Source organism: Polypterus senegalus, chromosome 18, assembly GCF_016835505.1.
Source record: "Polypterus senegalus isolate Bchr_013 chromosome 18, ASM1683550v1, whole genome shotgun sequence".
NCBI lineage: Eukaryota > Metazoa > Chordata > Cladistia > Polypteriformes > Polypteridae > Polypterus > Polypterus senegalus.
The window spans coordinates 55,889,970-55,909,932 of NC_053171.1; the positions used below are offsets into that span (position 1 = coordinate 55,889,970).

The following is a 19,963-nucleotide window of genomic DNA, read 5'->3' on the forward strand; positions in this document are numbered from 1 at the left end:
TTTGTGTGTAAGCAGCAGGGTTCAGAAAAATATCACTTGTGAATGATAAAAGTAAAAATCACTGATTTTTATACACAAATGCTTCAAAAATAATTTTCAGACTGTCCTTCTGTGTCGGCATCAGACACAGCAGTTGAAATTTATGAGGCAATAAGAAAAAAAAACATAATCATTATACTGATAATAATTTCTAGGAAGATAAACAACTAATTTACAATTTATAAATTTGTTTCATTATCAATCTGAATGGGTTCTTGGGTGCAGAAATCATCCCCACCTATCACTTGTACACTACCCTGGTTCTAGTTTCCACAATGTAATTATATTAAACTAATAATTGGACCACAGCTTATCAGTGCGTCTATACCATATTCTTCTCTAGTTGATACTTGTAAATAATTATATGTGAAAAATTATTGCTGTTTCTCTATATATGAATACATCTCTGCAAAAGTTATCTTAAATTTTCTCTATATGTCATTTTAATTTTGTTCTTAAATAGGTTAACATACTCAGATATGTTGGAGGGTGGCAAATTGAAGCAACCACCCCACCCTCAGCGGCACGAGCTACACCACTGTGGCTGGCGAACAAGCACCCAGGAAGATGGACCCCCAACCTGTTTCCTGGCTGCTAAAGTGCTCTCTAAGTTTTGCGTCTGCAAAACAGAAATCTCAGGAATGCTTTTATGTCAGCTTCTCCAGGTAATCCTGTCCTCCATAGACTGGTCTTGACCACCTGAGGAGTGTGTCTCTCACAGGTCTAACCCAGGAGCACTACGCCATTATTTCTATGGTGCACCAGTTGAAAAACACTTGTTTAGAGTATAATTATTAAGTTGTTGATGGTGATGAACAGTTGAGGATAGTATTTATAGAGTTTTAACATAAGTTTTAACGTATGCCCATTTAAGAGATTCATATTATTTTAATTAAATCAGTCTTCAGCAGCAGTATTTTGTTAAAAGCTCAGGTTTGAGGTCATTATTTAAGTTTAAACTATGTCATTAATTTTTTTTTTAATTTTGCATTTACTTCATGATTTATGTATTCATTTCATATGGATGGATGTTTTTATGTTAGACTAGGGGGCTTCGCACCCTGCTCGCTTTGCTCACCAACCCCTGTGTTTGATTAATCAGATATACAATTACATTTTTTTTTTCTTTGGAATTGTTTCAATTTCATTATTTGGGTTTTTACTTTAAAACTTAATTAAAAACAATATTTTTTGGAGACACATTGTGACAAAGCAACGTATAACTGCCCATGAGTGACTATTGTTTCTGTTTCTCTAATAAATAATCAGACTTTTTCTAATGTTTGTCCCTGTGATTTGTTGATTGTCATAGCAATAGCTATTCTCATGGTAAACTATAAACATTTTAATACGAATGGCATATCACAATCTCCTTTGGTGTATAATGTTATTCCCAGAATATATACATTACCTTTCTTTTTGCCTGTTAAAATTTGCATCGCTTCTCCGTGATCATCAATATACACCTGACCGAATTGTGGATTCTTTGAAATTCAACTTGTCATTGCTTTAACTGTTCCGAGACCACAGCTTCTCATAGCGTATGGTCCATTATTGTGTAAATCCACGTTTTGTGCATTGAATGATGCGAATGCAAAAAGACCTTGTTGTCTAATATTTGCCTTTTATTTCTGACCTTGATTTGTCCTGCTCTTTTTTCAGTTACACCTGGTTCTGATGATTAATCACCTTTTGTTTGCGGTAATGTGATCTTTTCTATCTTTTCTTTGATACTGTAGCGACTGACATGATAAAGTGTCACTAAAGTTTTACTTGAACAATTGCCGACTTCCTAACCCCAAACACAACTTTCTAGCAACCTCTCCAACCCCTCCTCCCCCTGGTCTCGCCCCCCCTTACCGCATTAATCAATACCCCGCTATTAGTCTTCCATGCTGCGAGACCAGCTGGGTGGAGATCTGTTGGAGAACTAAGGGAGTAGTGAAGGAGGAAGGTAACGATGTAGATCCCACAGTTCTTTTTTCTACCAAAAATAACTTTTAATATAAACAATAGAGTACGAACTTATGCTAATGAATTAAAAAAAAACACTAATATTTATATATTACTAGCTGTCCGCCATGGGTCTTCCTGTGTAGTAGTAAAACAGGACAACCTTTGTTTGTTGATTTTTAAGCATGTATCGCTAGCTAAACAGAGGTAAGGTGTGCACCAAAACATGGCCAAAGGTAGACCGATTTGAAAGGAGGCATGCGCATGAATGAGGATGACGCTGCCCAGGTCCCCACTCCTGAGGACTAGCCACAAATTTGGCCGACAGCCTCTGTCTCGGATTAGTGCGACTATTTTGGTCCTACAAGCGAACTATGATTCTTAGTGCAATGAGAGAAGTTGTAAAACCAACCGGAATGTTCAAGCAAATTATAGAAAAAAACGTGATCTAAATCCATTAAGTATTTCTCTCATTTGCTAGTAAGCGAAAAGGTAAGATATGCCCCGAGGCTGGAGAATGAGTGAGGAGGTCTCTGCCCCACTGCCTGTCTCTCGGATTTGTGCAAATAAATCGGTACCACAACCAAACTATGAATCTTAACGTGATGAGAGAATTCAAAAAATCACGCGGAACGTTCAAGCAAATTATAGAAAAAAATTATCTAAATCCATTAAGTAGTTCTCTCGTGAAAAGAGGACAGACAGACATTGGATTTTATGCATATATATTTTAAGCCCACCACAGTTGTGTCATCAACAATCTGTGTGAAGCCATGGAGGGAGTACAGCAAAGGACTGTGGAGCCCCCAGTGTTGAGGGCAAGGAATGATGAAGAGTGTTCACCCACTGGCTAATTCTATTTTCTCATATTTTCAAAAGCTTTACCCTTCCAATTCAATTTCAGAAATACAGACAGACAAACATTGGATTTTATATAAAGTGATACAAACTATTGTCAGTATTATTTTTTTTGTATTTTTGGCTTACACCTTGTCTATAAGTTTCTGCAATTTTTTGGCAAACTACAAAAATATTCTCATTTAATTGTGAATAACCAAAACTGTGAATGTGAAATTTGTGGATCTGGTGGGGGAATTTTTTTGAAATAAAGTCATCATTTTCTGGATGCAACATTTTTGCATTCCTGGTATGGAGGGCCGCCACATCACAGTATTAAAGACAGATTAAATTTGTGTCCTTCTGGTAGATGCTGTGTGGTTCTGCCCTTTTCAGGGTGTTATAGGTAAGCAGGCAAGTAAGAGGTTCATTGTTTGTCGGCTTCTTGTAACTCAGAATTAAGGTAAACGTTATCTATGTGGTAGTTACAGTAAGTTAAAGATTTGATGTAAACACTGAAAAGCACTAAGAATCTTTATTTGTATCAGGTTTCCAATAGCAAACACGAAGAGTGTCTTAAGGTCTAGTATACATTCTTGTATACGGCATTCAGTCTCTTTTTAAATGTATCTCTTTAGACACACAGAGCCAGAAATAACACCTTGAATAAATACAACTTGTAAAATCCTGTTACAGCAGGATGATGTCATCATGCTTCCAGATCTGTAATATGCTGGTCCGTTAAAAAAAGATCCCCAGTCTTTGTCTGATCCCACACTAAGCGAGTCCGAGTGCAGTTCATTGGCTTCTTCTTACAAGCTTACTCAAGCTTTAAATTAAGATTTCGTTTTGGAAATCTGTATCTTCATATAGCCACAGGTCAAAGTGCCTTATTAAAAAAAACCCTTCTAAAGGCGTGAACAAATGACATGCGGCAGTCCCCCAGCTCCTTTTCAGAATTAGAAAAATGGAGGGAGGAAGGTGACGATTTCACACGCGAGTATGGCGGCAGCTGCGTGACGTTCCTGGCCCCGCAGCTCCGGCTGCGCTGGTTGGTGATTCATCTTCGCTCGAGTTGGCCTGCTCCTCTTTGTGCAGTTCCAAGCTGATGTGGCTTTGAAGGGCAGCAGGGGTCAACCACTCCTTAGGAAGGCAACTTTGAAGAAAGGGAATACAAGAGCTGAAGTAGGCCAGGCGATTCACCCAGCGTGGGATATCCCTGCCACACAGGAGCTGAAAGTGAAAAAGAAAAATGCGTAAATTGATTACAGCTTTCACCCAGGTTTCTCTAATCATCCTCTTTAATAAAACCCCTGTGTGCATCCAGGTGTCCATGTATGTGTGTCTTCTGGTGAAGTGCGCATGCGCAGGGCCACACGGCACGTGTTCAGTCTCTTCCTGTGGATTCCCTGTGCAGAGAGAGAGAGAGAGACACACAAGTGCGTGCGCGCACACACGCACACGCACACACACACACGAGACGCACACACAGAGGCGCGTGCGAGACGCACACACACACAGACAGATGTGCGCGCAAGAGACACACACAGACACACAGACAGACAGACAGACAGGTGCGCGCATGCGCGAGACGCACACACAGACAGACAGACAGACAGGCGCACGCGTGCAAGACGCACACACAGGCAGACAGACAGGCGCGCATGACACGCACACACACATACGCGCGTGCATTGTTACAATGTTACTTTTCTTGGTTGTTTAATAAATTACTGATTTTTCAGATGTTCATTTTTTTTCCCTGTGCTTAAAACTCTTTAAAAAAAAGTTTTTAGCGAGCGGGTCATAAGGCTATAGCTCGAACTCTTGCAGTGTTAGTTTTCTCTGTTGTTCAAGGTTTTCTTAGTGTTATTCAATGTTTTTACATTTAGTTTACTATTACGTTGTGCATTCAATGGTATAATTGTGTTTAAAAACTTAAAAAATATATATATTTACATACAGTTCATACGGTCTAGAACGGATTAATTGTATTTACATACAATCCTACGGGGGAAATTACTTTGGTTCACGACCAAATCAGGTTAGGACCAGCATTTTGGAATGATTTATGGTCGTGAACCAAGGTTCCACTGTATTACTGTCAGACCAAATTAAAGGCATTTTACAGAAATACAAACCAATATTACGAGAGAAAATTAAAGGCACACAATACAGTGACACATATTACAGCCACATACAAGGTAACATGCCATTTAATATAGACTGTTCATACAAATGTTTATGCACTACTGTTCTAGCGCCCGTTATTGTAATGGGCTTAATGTCTAGTACTCATATAAATCACATACTTTAGATATTAAAAAGAAACTTTTTCAATTTTTTTCTTGCATGTAATAGAGGTATGACTTGAAGGTGGAGATCACCTCATTTCATTTGTGAATTCTTCCTAGGTACTGAGATAATCAATATGGAGTACAACAGTAATGACTGTGGAATCAGGTATCAGATTTAGATGCGATTACATGTAACAATAGAAAATTATAAAAGCAAGCACGTTCACTATCCTATTTTTGCAGTAAAGTCTGATTAATAGTTAACATTCACTAGGAAACACAGGGATCTCTGGTCCTCAAATAAAGGTAGTTTACATAGAAAAAGGTCAAGGCCAAAGATAAATAAATACAATACTTTGTCACACATGTGTGCCGGGGGACCCGTCTTCCTGGCCCTGGAGAGGTAAGCACTTCTGCTCTGGGACGAGAGGGGACTCCAATGCTAACAATCTCTTCTCCTATTCCTAGAACACAGGAAAACACCCTGACGAAGATGATATAAAAGGCATCCCCATCTGGAAAGAGGAATCTCATTTGGATCCTAGCCTTGGAGTAGGGCAGAGCCCGACTTGTACCAGCTAACCTTCTTTCTTTAATTATTAGCTCTTTACAAAGCCCTTGTGACTATTTTCTACCAAGAGTGGTTCATTTTTCGTTGTTTATTCTGACTATATGGGGTGACCCAGTTTGGTACCCTAACCTATTCCCTGCCTATCTTGGTCTGCTTACACGGCCGCGTTCACAGCTTCCACTTTTGATTATGAATTCAGAAGACATATCTGGCATGTCCTGTCCTTTTATTACAATAAACATTTCTGTCCTGCAGTAAGGTGCTTAGCAAATGGTGCTGCTTTTCTTTCTGCCATATCACATTGTTCATCACTTTTCTTTCCTGAGGCTGCCGCAATCCCAAATTTTTTAACTTTCAAAGTGTATCAGGTCCTAATCTTTTGATTCATCTTTAGACCAAGACTAAGGTTCTATCGAGTACCAGTAGGTTGCTTCACTGCAGCTCTTCTTCCTATTGTATAATTGGCTTCTGCAATTTGCTTGCCGCTTAGCAGATGCCAATGCTCTTCTTAGTCTTTCTGACATTTCACCTTCTCAATCAGTTTGCCGTAAGAAACACACAAAGCCAGCTTCACCTTTGCTACCTCAAATGTGTTGCTTCACCAGCATGTATCAGGCTATAAGCTTTCAATTAAAACCAAGTAGTTTGCAAGTAATCATGCGGCAGATGGATACACCTTAGCATTTTATATTGTGAACAAAGCACAAACAACCACTATAAAGATTTGGGGACTCCACCCCATATACTGTAGGTGATAGCAAAAAACAAAAGACTGAGTCAAAATACAGACTGTGGAGGGGAGAGGAGGCCTGGGTTTTATAGGTAGAGGACAGGAAATGACATCAGCCGGAGGGCGTGATGAAGAGGAGGAAGTGGGAGGAGTCTCAGTTGTTTTTTCCTTCTGGTGGTCTGTGAAGGATTAAGAAAAGGCATTAATACCACATATCAACCTCTGCCTCTGTACTTTACCCCAATTAAGCCCTTAGACTGCCCTGATGCACACATGTGTGACAATATATATGTATTTATAGATTCATAACATTCTCAAAACCATACTAATCTAATTCAGGGACATGGAGGACTGGAGCAAAGCAATAAGCAACTTTGAAACGGGCACAAGTCTGTTTTGGTGTCCCCTCATGCACACTTGTTGTATTTGAATTAAACTGAAGGAAGTTTTTTTGGGAGCAGCATAATCTTTATCTTTAAGGAAGAAACAAGTAGTCCTGTTACACTGCATGACTCTTCCAGCGATTTTCAGTCGTAGCCTTTGTTTACATAATTTTAGCAAGTTGGGGGGTTGGGGGTTGGGGGTAGCAGCGTTCTCCTGTGACTTCCAGTTGTGTAGTCTGATGTCCCAACTAACTCAAGTCAGACCAGTCTGCAACTCACCCTGATCTCGAGTTTTAGGGGGTGGGCTCACATGTGTGCAAGATGTGCCAACCAATGAGCGCTCTCCAGGAAGGGCTAAGCATACAATGTGGTGCCAAATGAAAGAAGGAACACACGTCTTTTGGATGTTGAAAACAGAAGAGAAGTTCATCTATCTGATGGCTCAGGTTTGTGGCACCTTGATAGAATGGACAAAGGAAAATAAAAAGGCAGAGATTCTGGCTGAACTTGTCATACCAGGAAAGCCTTCACAAATGCACTGGCACCGTCAGGAAGCATGTTATTGCCACTCAGAAAGTGTCAAATTCTCCACACTTTGGAAAAGTGAAACACTGATGAAAAGACTAAAAGTAGTCGTGCAATTTGTCTTACCATGCATTTTTTTAGATGTGCGGCCTGACATCCTCAAGATGATGAGATCCATTAAACACAATCACTAATCTGTCTTCCCCACTGACTAAAAGTTGTGCAATGTGCGGCCATTTTTTTCTTTTGAGATTGCTACCCAAGCACTAGCCAACTACAAACTAAAGCCAAATTAGAATTAAAAAACAAAAAAATCTTCCTAAACCCGAATTTTGGTTGCTCGAGTGCTAGTCACTTGCAAGTCTTCAACTCTTTTTTAAAGTTCAGACAATATTAAAGCACTCTTGAAAAATATCTTGCTCTCTGTCTTGCTTGCCCTTAGTTGGAGTTGGTGGACGGGCTTTGGCGGGTGTGGCTCTCTGTCTTGCATGCGCTCTCTGTCTCTTGGCCTTAGTTAGAGTTGGCGGGCGGGGCTATGTGAGTTGGTGATCGTGGCTCTCTGTCTTGCGTGCGGTGTAAAGTCAATGTGGTTCAGTGGTGCATGTGGACTTTTGCACAGACGAAAGCAACTGAGGTTGTGTTTGGTGAGTTGTTGCGTGCCTCGAGAGCGACGCTGGACTTGGGAGGATGGTTACAGTTGGCGTGCGTGGCTCTGTCGTGCGTATCCCATGATGCGGTAGGAGGGTTAGAGTTGCCGGGTGGGGCACTGTTGAGCGTATCCCATGGTCTTAGAGTTGGCGGCAGAACTCACTCACCTCCAGTCTTTAATGGGACAAAGTGTGCATTTGTGCTGTACAACTGGAACCCTTTGTAAAAAAACTAAATTGAACAGGAGTATCCTGAACAACATCATGATTTAGTTTAGTAAATAAATGGTAGATGTGTACTGTCAAAATGATATTAACACTCACTGACTTTTGGAATTGTAATTCCACTTTAGAAACTCTTAAAAATCGTGTTACTGATGTGCTGAACTTGAACTTTACACATTCCATAATTACTGTATAGGACAACACCTTCAAGGTGAACGGCGATAATGAGATCTTACGGCAAAACAAAGTCTGATATGTCACTGATATTAAATCTGATTCAATAGATTTATTTTCAGTGGGGCACAACCTCCCCAGACATTGTGCAAAATAAATAATATGCTTTCCCCAGTAATTTAAGAAGTGAGGTGAGGATTAGTGAGCAGCAGTATGGTTTCATGCCAAGAAGTAGCTCCACAGATGCAATGTTTGCTCTGATACTGTTGATGGAGAAGTATAGAGAAGGCCAGAAGGAGTTGCATTGCGTTTTTGTGGACCTGGAGAAAGCATTTGACGGGTGCATCAAGAGGAGTTATGGTATTGTATGAGGAAATCAGGAGTGGCAGAGAAGTACGTAAGAGTGGTACAGGATATGTATGAGGAAAGTGTGACCATGGTGAGGTCTGTGGTAGGAGTGACAGATGCATTCAATGTGGAGGTAGGATTACATTATGGATTGGCTCTGAGCCCTTTCTTATTTGCAGTTGTGATGGACTGGTTGACAGACGAGATTAGATAGGAGTACCCATGGACTATGATGTTTGCTGATCTGTAGCAATAGTAGGAAGCAGGTTGAGGAGACCCTGGAGAGGTGGAGATATGCTCTAGAGAGGAGAACAAGACAGAATACATGTGTATAAATGAGAGGGAGGTCAGTGGAATGGTGAGGATTCAAGGAGTAGAGTTGGCGAAGGTGGAGGAGTTTAAATAATTGGGATCAACACTGCAGAGTAAGAGGGATTGTGGAAGAGAGATGAAAAAGAGAGTGCAGGCATGGTGGAATGGGTGGAGAAGAGTGTCAGGAGTGATTTGTGACAAACGAGTATCAGCAAGAGTGAAAGGGAAGGTCTACAGGACGGTAGTGAGATCATCTATGTTATAAGGGTTGGAGACGGTGGCACTGACCAGAAAGCAGGAAACAGAGCCGGAGGTGGCAGAGTTAAAGATGCTAAGATTTGCATTGGGTGTGATGAGGATGGACAGGATTAGAAATGAGTACATTAGAGAGTCAGCTCAGGTTGGACATTTGGGAGGCAAAGTCAGACAGTCAAGATTGCATTGGTTTGGACATGCGTGGAGAAGGATGTTGAGGGTAGAGCTGCCAGGTAATAGGAAAAGCGGAAGGACTAAGTGAAGACTTAGGGATGTGGTGAGAGAGGACATGCAGGTGATGGGTGTAACAGAGCAAGATGCAGAGGACAGAAAGATATGGAACAAGATGACAGGAGCAGCCGAAAAAAGAAGATTAAAATGTTTATAACAACCCATACTGGTGTCTTCATTAGCAATTTTTTTTTAATCATGCTTTTTCCAGTTGTTGCCATGAAGCACGTGCCTGCTAAAAGATACAAAAAGTCCAGTACCATTACCTCCCTTAAAAGTAGCAGCAGTAACTGGAAAAAAAACAAAGAAGACCAACATCTAGAATGCATTGAGCACAAGGTTCGATTTGGTTAGATTAGAAATATTTTATTAACCACCTGAGCAATACTCGGTCTGTAAAAACAGTGCTAAAATTGTTAGTCCCGAGCGTCACTTGGGCAACTGCATAGATAGATGCGTCTTGTGTAAACGATAGACCCGAGGATTACTCGGGTTTTAAAAGTGCCAACAGCATTAGTACCATGTGTTGCTCGGGAAACCATATAGGCGTGAATTGCGTAAGCGTCAGGCCCGAGTGTTACCCAGGCAATGGTGCAGACACGTCTTCTCCTAGCCTCATCATGGCGTCTCATTAAGAAATGCTTTTCAGGTGCACAGAAGTAGCCTGCTCTTGACAGTGATACGAGTAGTGATGACGAAGTGAATCTGTCTACAGGCAATGAAATCGAAATTCTGATGAATCCAAAAGTGACGCTCATGTCAATCACACATGTGCAGTGTGCTGTTCAAAAGCTGATTAGTCTGGAAAGAAAATCCACAAGGAATCACACTACTATTGTGCCGACTGTGACGTTGGATCATGTATTTCAAGACATACAACAAAAACAACACATTTTAACAGTGTATACGTATTAGCATTTTTCTTTATTATTATTCATTATTATCATTATTGTATCATTATTATACTTTATACACTTCTGACTTTGTACTTTTAGCGTTTTGCACATTTTACAGTAGAAAGATCAGATTTAATAAACATGTACTGTAGCTTGTCAAGCCAAAAAATGCCAAGCTTTTTGCATGTTTCCTCGAGACAAAATGTTACTCTGAGGAAGTTAATCCCCAAGGGAAAAGTCAAAAGCGTACTGAAGCAAAAAAAAAAAAACATAAATTACAAAGGTGCATACTCAAAGTACAATATTACATAATAAAATAAAATGACATAATTCGATATACATCATGCTAAAAATACAAGTAATTTGAAGTTTGTACTATTTTCTTGTGGCTTCTGGCTGGAGTCAAAGAAGGGAGCCTTAAAATTCTGAATGGCCAAGGACAAACAAGATCCTCAGAGGTACTTCTTATTCCACCATGAAGGATGGAGCCTGTGGCTAGAAATACTCCAAGAATGTGTCCCCCTGGAGGGGAAGAGCAGAATTGTTCATGATGGCATCAATCCTTGCCACAACAGTCTCCAGTGTTAGCCCTGTGATGGAGAGGGCTTTCCTATTATGTTTGTTCAGGGTGTGTGTGTGTTTTGAACATGGGTTGCTTCCCCAGCATAGAACAATAGGGTGGCTGCAATGGACTGGTAAAACATCTAGCAGCTTGCTGCATACACCAAATGACTGGAGTCTCAGCAAGTACAGTCAACTCTGACAGTGCCATTGTGTTGTCATGCTGTCCAGTATGCTATTCATTTGGACCTTCAGATACTTGTAGCTCAGCACCACCCGCATTTCCTCCCAGCAAATGACGACTGGACTCCTTGACACACCGAAAGTCCACCACCAACTCTTTCATCTTGCTAATGTTGGTTTTTCCTGCACCATAAGACAAAGTCCTCCACCAACCTCCTGTACTATGACTCGTCGCCATTATGGATGCAAACTATAATGGATGAGTTTTTGCACAACGTCTGTAGATGGCAAGAGCTGATATTATGCTGAAAGTCTTTTTGTATTGAGGGTAAACAAAAAGGGAAACAGGACAGTTACCTAATGTTCCCCTGTGGTGCACACCACCATCTCTGACACACAGCCATTAGGTCTCACAAACTGCCATTGGTTGGTCAGGTAGTGCATGATCTAGGAGACTGAAGTGGTATTAAGATTCATAACTGGAGTGATCAAAAAACATGATCCTGCCTGTGGCGCCTGCTTTGTCCAGGTGGAAGTAGGCTCTGTAGAGCACATAGATCAGAGCATCCTCCACACCTCTATGAGCCTATTAAGCAAACTGCGGAGGATCAAAATAGTCTATAACCAGGAGTCGGAACTGTTTCAGGACTAGTGTCTCAAAGTGTTTTTATAATGTTTAAAAACATAATGTCTTGATTTTCACCCACTGCTGAGGAGAGCCATACTCATTTTTTTTAAAGTCCCCAAGAAACCCTGTGTGCTCCATTCACTCTGTGGAGCAAGACTACAATAATATGATGGTCCTGTTTCAAAGAAATGCAGAATCCTGGTGTGGAAAGAGCAGGCATGTTTGCAGAGAATAATTTTTTGAGTTGTTTGCTGTCCTTGCACTGACGAGCAAACACCTGGCCACACAATGGTTAGAATTGCAGGATGCTGTTCAAGTCATGAAATGTCTGCATGTGTGTTGGCTTGATTTTTTTCACTTCAAAGCCATTTGTTATGGTGTGAAATTTTGTATATAAGTCGATAAATATTTTCAATGTATTTATTTGTAAATCAGACAAAGCAAATGTAATACAGTAATCCCTCGCTATATCGCGCTTCAACTTTCGTGGTTTCACTCTATCGCGGATTTTAAATGTAAGCACATCTAAATATATATCACAGATTTTTCGCTGGTTCGCGGATATCTGCAGACAATGGGTCTTTTAATTTATGCTACACGCTTCCTCAGTTTGTTTGCCCTGCTGATTTCATACAAGGGACGCTATTGGCGGATGGCTTAGAAGCTACCCAATCAGAGCATGTATTGCGTATTAACTCCTCAATGCTATAAGATATGCATCCCGCGCGGAGCTTGATTGTTTGCTTGTCTCTGCCTCTCTCTCACCCTCTCTGACATTCTCTGCGCCTGACGGAGGGGCTGTTTGCACAGAGGCTGTTTGCTTAAAAGATACTGACGCTCCTCTAAAAAATGCCGCTTTATTGCGGTGCTCGGCATATTTAAAAGCACAAAAGCACACGTATTGATTTTTGATTGTTGCTTTAATCTCGCTCTCTCTGACGTTCTCTGCACCTGACGGAGGAGATGTGAGCAGAGGGGCTGTTTGCACAGAGGCTGTTTGCTTAGAAGATACTAACACTCCTCTAAAAAATGCTGCGGCAAACTTAAAAGCACAAGCATTGATTTTTTGATTGTTTGCTTTTCTTTGCGAGCGCTCTCTCTCTCTCGCTCTGAAATTCTCTGCTCCTGAAGAGAAGAAGATCTATTTGCATTCTTTTAATTGTGAGAAAGAACTGTCATCTCTGTCTTGTCATGGAGGACAGTTTAAACTTTTGACTAAAGGGTGTTATTTCATTTCTAGAGGGCTCTAATAATGTTAGCAGTGTGGGAGAGTTTATAAGGGCTTAAAATATATAAAAATAACTACACAAACATATGGTTTCTACTTCGCGGATTTTCATCTATCGCGGGGGGTTCTGGAACGCAACCCCCGCGATCGAGGAGGGATTACTGTATTAGTGTTTTATTTCATTGATATGCTTTCATGTCTAATCCAAAAGTCCTTAGGACTGAGTCAGGAAGTGAAGTTTATGACAGGGTTGGCATAAGTGCCTAAAATTAGTTTGGCAAGTGATTCTTTGCAGGACTCTCTCAATCAACCCCCATAGGAAAGCCAGGCTACCTTGCTGGCAAGCTTCACTCAACAAATGGTTTTTGGGGGTAGGTGTGAAAATAAGCCAGTAACTAGGGGAATATGTCACACCAGAATTCTATTGGTCTAAAGTTGGCTGTTTGGTTTTGAATCAGAAGCTATTCTGTTCCATGATGCCCTACTGTATCTGTTGTAGGATTTGAACAGAGCATGTATAATTTATCTGCTTTACCCCTCTCTCTCTCACACACACCATCACGATGAAGGAGCATCTCACACACCACAGATTAAAAAGAACACCACACTGAGAAGCACATCTCACCAATCATATTGAGACAGGCATGTGATATGTCCTGAAGAAAGCTAGAAATGTTAACTTAACTGGAGACATTTAAAGTAAGTACAAGTCTGTGAAATTTTGTATATAAGTTGATAAGTATTTTTTATGTCTTTATTTGTAACTTAGACAAAGTAATATAATATTAGTGTTATATCATTGACAAGAACAGCAATGATTTGATGTTTACCTAACCCCTCCCCGCTTCCCCAAGTCTTTATGACTGTGTGAGGAATTTTGCTGCAAGGTTGGGTGCCAGTTTTTTGAGTGATTCTCTTCTAGACTCTCTCAATCAACCCCCACAGGAAAGTCGGACTACCTAGCTGGCAAGCATCAGCTCAACAAATGGTTTTGGGGACAGGTGTGAAAGGTATTGTGTGTCCTCATTGGTCTGAAGTATGGCTATTTGGGATTGGTTTGAATCAGAGGCCATTTTGTAGCACAACGCCCTATTGGTGTAAGGATTTGGACAGAGAATGTATAAATTCGGTTGCTTTACCCCTACCTCTCTCTCTCTCCCACACCATCACAATGAAGGAGCATCTCACACACCATAGACTGAAAAGAAAACCACACTGAAAACCATTGCTTAGCAGCCATATTGAGACAGGCATGCAGCCTGTTCTGAAGAAAACTGACCAAAAATGATGACTTAACTGGAGACATTTTAAGTAACTAACAAGTCTGTGTGCTGCCTGAAACTATACATCAGCATTTATCAGGTTGTATGGTTGCCAATATTCAAATGTACTTTGCTTGTTATTGTTGTTATTATTTATGAATATTATCAATAATAAATCATTTAAAGTGTAACTTAACTCCTGCTTATCTTTTTACTCTATGTAATTGCCTAAGATTATAGATGTAGAAGGGACAGTGGGGAGACGTTATAAAGTACAATACCTTATAAACAGTGATAAGTCTATGGGATTTGAAGCATTCTGATAAAGGCTACACAATAAAAATACAAAAGGGGAAAGTAGAGTAATAGAGTAAAAACACCTGAAACTACACATCAGAATTTATCAGGTTGTATGGTTGCCAATATTCACATGTACTTTGCTTATTATTATTATTATTATTTTAAGAATACAGGTAAAATTCCATTACAATGAATATCTTCATAATTAAATTTTCATTACAACACAGTATTTTTATGGTCCCGACATTTTCCATATATGACACGAGTCTATAAAAATCTTGTTACTACGAAGTACATTCAGCAGATACTTTCATTACAACGAAGTGCCCAAAAGACCTGGAAATGCCTGAATGAATCATCCACAGAGCAGTTAGTTTAGTGGTCGCAGCTCAGTTGTGCTGACAGCGATCCCCAAGCAGAAACACTGTAAAAAAAACTTCTTTCTTCGAACTTTGCACATACTGTTTTTTTGCTGTTTTTGTTTTCAGTGGTTTTCAGTAATACCTTTTGCTTATTGCTCGTCAACATTTGAAAAACATCCATTGTAATTTAACTCATTGTCGCCGTCCTACAGAAATAGCAGACACGAAAAAACGGTAACATTACATATTAGAAAAATAACTTTACATTTTTGCAGCTGTCTATTGCGGCAAAAAGAAAAAGACGTTCCAGAATATGGAATTTCGCCATTGACACTGCCAACCTTCTTGAAAGACCAAGCAAAAAAAAACAAGAAAAATCTCGGGTTGCAAATGTATGCAAACTGCTGCATTTGAAGATGTCGAAAAAGCCGTTTTTATGTGGTTCAGTGATGCTCATTCATGAAACATTCCTATTAAAGCGGCACTCATTCAAGAAAATGTGAGGTTTCTAAACTCTCTTGGGACCTCCGTCAACTGGACAACACACCGAAGAGCTTCTCGAAGTGCGATCACCGTGTCTGTGGAAGACTGTTTATATGTTGCTGGAGCAACAGCAGGTTCACAGCTCTGCTGTGGCTCTTCACCAAAGCAAACAGAAAAGATCTTAATGGGTGATGCAAGGAACATTGTAAATGCAGGGAACAGGATTACTTGGCCACTAACCTGGCCACGACCCTGCCTGACTGCTGTGTCTGTTTATAGGAGAGTGGCATATCCCGCTACAATAAATAACCGTGCTGTTCCTGTTTCAAGCTGAATAAAGCTGGCTTTGCTAAAGTACTGAGACTCAGCCTCGTGCTTTGGGGTATAAGACAAGGACAACTGTGAGCCTGCTGTTGCCCTGCCCCAGCAACGGACAAACAATCTTCCACAGACATGGCAATCATGCTTCGGGACGTACTTCAGCATGATGTTCCTGTTGGGTGGGGGGGATCCCAAAAGAGTTCAGAAACCTCACAATATGAAGAAGAAGAAAAGGGTGATTCGGCTTCTGATTGATAACTGTGCTGCCCACAACATGCTTCCGCATTCAGATAATGTTCGCGTTGAATTCCTCCCGCCCAATTGCACAGCAGTGCTTCAGCCATTGGATTTGGACATCATTCACACCCTGAAAGTGTATTATTACAAGGAAATGCTGAGAAAAATTCTCATCAGAATAACTTGTAGACAGGAATTAATGCAAATGAAGCTATGGGAATGATTGCAGACGCCTGGACACAGTTAAGGAAAGCACTACAGCAACAAATACAGAATCTCATTACAACGAAATTTTCATTACAACAAAATATTTTTAGGTCCCTGGAAGTTCATTGCAATGGAATTTTACCTGTATTATCAATAATACATCATTTAAAGTTGTAACTTAACTCCTGCTTGTCTTTTTACTCTACTTAATTTCCTGAGATTATAGATGTAGAAGGGAAGGTGGGGAGAAGTTGTAAAGTACAATATTTTATAAACAGCGCTAAGTCTATGGGATTTGAGGAATTCTGACAAAAGTTTGTCACACACGTATGCATGGGAGGCAACTAAAAGGCTTAAAGAAAAGTAATTCCACGCCAGATGAAGGGATGGCAGAGTGTACTAATCCTTACTCTTTTTCATAGGCAGACAGACCACAGGAAATTTCACCTGGATCCGATAGCAACACTTCCGGCGTCTGGCCGATTACGTCACTTCTGGTTCCAGTCCCGATGATGTCACTTCCCCTGCCTTACTTTAAAGCTGCCATATTTACCTGTCTGTTTGCTCTTTGTTTTTGGACTGAAGTCTGCAAATCTCTGAACCAACCTTCATTTTTAGGCAGCCTGCTTTAAGTATATAGGTGGCTGCCTCTTTCTGTGTCCGTTTAATGATTTCATAGGCTACACAATAAAGAATACTAAGGGGGAAAGTAGAGTAATAGAGAACTCTAGCAAGACAAAACACCATTTAGCTCTAAACTTGAGATGTTGCAGTTTCAGTTTAGTCAGTTCATAGCCAATAGACAGGCTGGGCAGTAGGCAGTGGTGAGTGTTTAAATCGATATGGAGTCACACAATTGCATCTGGGGATCAGCTTCCTGGCACTACTATGGTAAGAGATACAACTCTATGATGAGATGGACACTGTTGCTAAATGTTGTCAGAGATGGTTGGAGTGGCGACCCGGCCGGGACACCCAGGAGGACTGGTGGAGGGCTTGCGCCTTCCCCAGACCATGTGGGGGCGACCGCCCTGGTACCTTTGGGGGCCACGGGTACAGAGCTTTGAAGCTCCACCCTATAGGGGCCTCTGGTCACCACCAGGGGGCGCCCCTATGCCTTTGGAGCCCTGGACCTCAGCATTTCCACCACACCTGGAAGTGCTGGGGGGAAGAGGAGCAGGGACACCCGGAATGCTTCTGGGGCTGCAGCCGGCACTTCCGCCACATTGGGGCGTGTTGGTGGGAGACACACCTGGAGCACATCCGGGTACTTAGAAAAGGGGCCGCCTCCCTTCATGTGATGGCTGGAGTCGGGAGTGTAGAGAACGAGGTCTTAGGAGGAGGCAAAGAGATGGCTTGAAGAAAGAAAGGCAGTGTGTTGTGGACAAGACTTTGGGGGACTTTTTGGGTCGCTGCACTGTAAATAATGGAGTTAAATAAACGTGTGTTGGGTGACATCAGCGTGTCCGCCTGTCTGTGTCCGGGCCAGCTTCCACAATGTCTTTTCTCTTTCACTTGCAGCTCCGAGAAGATGCCCAGTGAGAGTACCTAATCCCATCCAGAGCCGGACCTGCACTTTCCAGATGGGGCTTCATAAAAGTGGATGGCTCTGGAAGATGGGTGGCATTTGGACCTGCACCTTGAGAAGGACAGACCTCCTGCACGAATTTTCCTTAAAGCCCCTCCAGATGGAGCGTCTTTCTAGTTGGGCCATTATACGGTCATCTTTTAAATTGTAGTCCGTCGTCTTGGTCAATGGCTATATTTTGTCAGATGATATCAGAAGTTATTAATGATTTGATGCCAGTCAAAAAAGACCAGGCATTGTTTGATGGATTTTTCTGTGACTTGAAAGGTGTGTAAATCAGCAGGTTTTGCAAATCGTTAGCAAAAGAGGGATGGATATTACTAGTTAGGTAAATTAATATTTGTATTAAAGAAGTCTGCACCAAATTATCATCTTTCTGGACAAAATTTTTAAGTGCCTTTCACTTGGTGTCAAAATCCCTTCTAATCCACTAACAGCTGTGTTTGGTGGGCTCACAGATGGGCTTAAAGTTGAGAAGGTCAAACAAACTGTAATTACGTTTACTTCACTATTAAAACGTAGACTCAAAGAAATGGGCTCTGACCATCACACTTAGTTCACCAAGGGACAGCTCGAAAAGTCGGACACCAGAAAGGTTGAGAAAGACTGTTTTACAGCACATTATTAAGGCTTTTAAAAAATAAAAATGAAATAACAGAAATTGCACCAAAGTGTGCATGAATATTTGGAATGTCAAGTATGAACAGTTTCTTATCCACATAACCAAGCCAACTTAATCGTAACCTGAACTAGGAAACAATAGTCATTCTAAAACTGTTCTCACTGATTTGGGATTTGTTTGACTGACATATAATTGAACGAAAATGCCCAGAGCAGCTTAACTGGCTCCTCTCAATCTGGAGGAGCAGTGACTCCACTCTGTGGTGCAGTTTAGAACTTGAGATGTATTTCCAAGTACAGTACAACTTTTATCCTTGGGTTTGGTTGAGTTCAGGTGTCATTTCTCAAATATGCAATGAACTTGGTTCAGGTTTAGTTTATCACAAATGGGACAGTATTTCATGTCTCACTTGCTCCCCACTGTCCCTTTAATATAGCCCCCAACCTAATTTTTGTTCCTGCCTTTAATATTTTTAATCTGGGAGGTTAAATTCATCAATGTTATCCTTAAGCAAAGTAAAGACTACATAAACTGAAGTAAAACAGAGAATTGACTCAGAAGAGTACAGTTTAGTTCAGCCCAAAGATTTCATCATAAATTTGAAAATTATGAGGGTAATTGAAAAAGCAAAGGCAATTTGAAAATTACACGGTAACCACAAGGAATAGCAAATCATGTAAATGTGAAGCTGCTGTTGACATTGTAGCGCAGATGTTGATGACCTGTCTAAATCAGGGTTTAAAACACAGTTTAATGCTCCTTTCATCATAGGTTCATGATGGCTCATATTGGAAATGAATACAGAAACTTCTTTTTGTTATGCAAATGTGGTACATACAGGGTGGTCCAGATCTAATTATGCAGATCCAGATCGTCTGGATGACTTTGATTTATGCGGGGACGATTCCAATTTGGTGTGAAAACGATTCTTCATGTCATCAGTTCTCACACTTCTCGATGGTCCTGGATTTTTCAGGTGATTTTCTATGTAATAAACTTAAGTTATAGTGTAATGAAAATTGCATAATTAAATCTGGACCACCCTATATATTATCTAGAACTAATTACATTTCATTCAAAATGTTGCTCAGTCTGCATATTTCCATCTACGTAATATCAGTTGTTTATGCCCATCTGTTTCAACTCCCAGCACTGCTATTCATGTTCACGCTCTGGTTACATCTCGTATTGATTATTGTAATTCTATCCTTTCTGGTCTTTCTCACAAACTTCTTTTCAAACACCAGTTGGTCCAGAATGCTGCAGCTCGTATGATTACCAGAACCCCTTCCATTGAACACATTACTCCTGTCCTTCAGCAGTTTCACTGGCTCCCTATTAAATACCGCATTGATTTTAAGATTCTGCTTATTACTTACAAGACCCTTCATAATCTGGCACCTCCTTATCTTTCTGATCTTCTTCACTTCTCCATTCCTTCTTGTATCCTTAGATCTTCTTCCTCTATCAATCTTATTATACCTCCTGCTCACTTGACTACCATGGGGTTTAGAACTTTCAGTTGAGCGGTTCCTCGCCTCTGGAACTCTCTCCAAGA

General features: G+C 40.8%; 1 protein-coding gene across 1 annotated transcript in view; it reads right to left on the bottom strand.

Annotated features, from left to right (window-relative positions):
- Window positions 1-3,099: 3,099 nt before the first annotated feature.
- The window catches only part of LOC120518814 (deubiquitinase DESI2), a 139,181-nt gene continuing 122,317 nt past the window's right edge, over window positions 3,100-19,963 (bottom strand). The window contains exon 5 of the mRNA XM_039741798.1: window positions 3,100-4,062. Coding sequence (XP_039597732.1) covers window positions 3,820-4,062 — 243 coding nt within the window. The 3' untranslated portion in view covers window positions 3,100-3,819. The remainder of the gene's footprint in view (window positions 4,063-19,963) is intronic.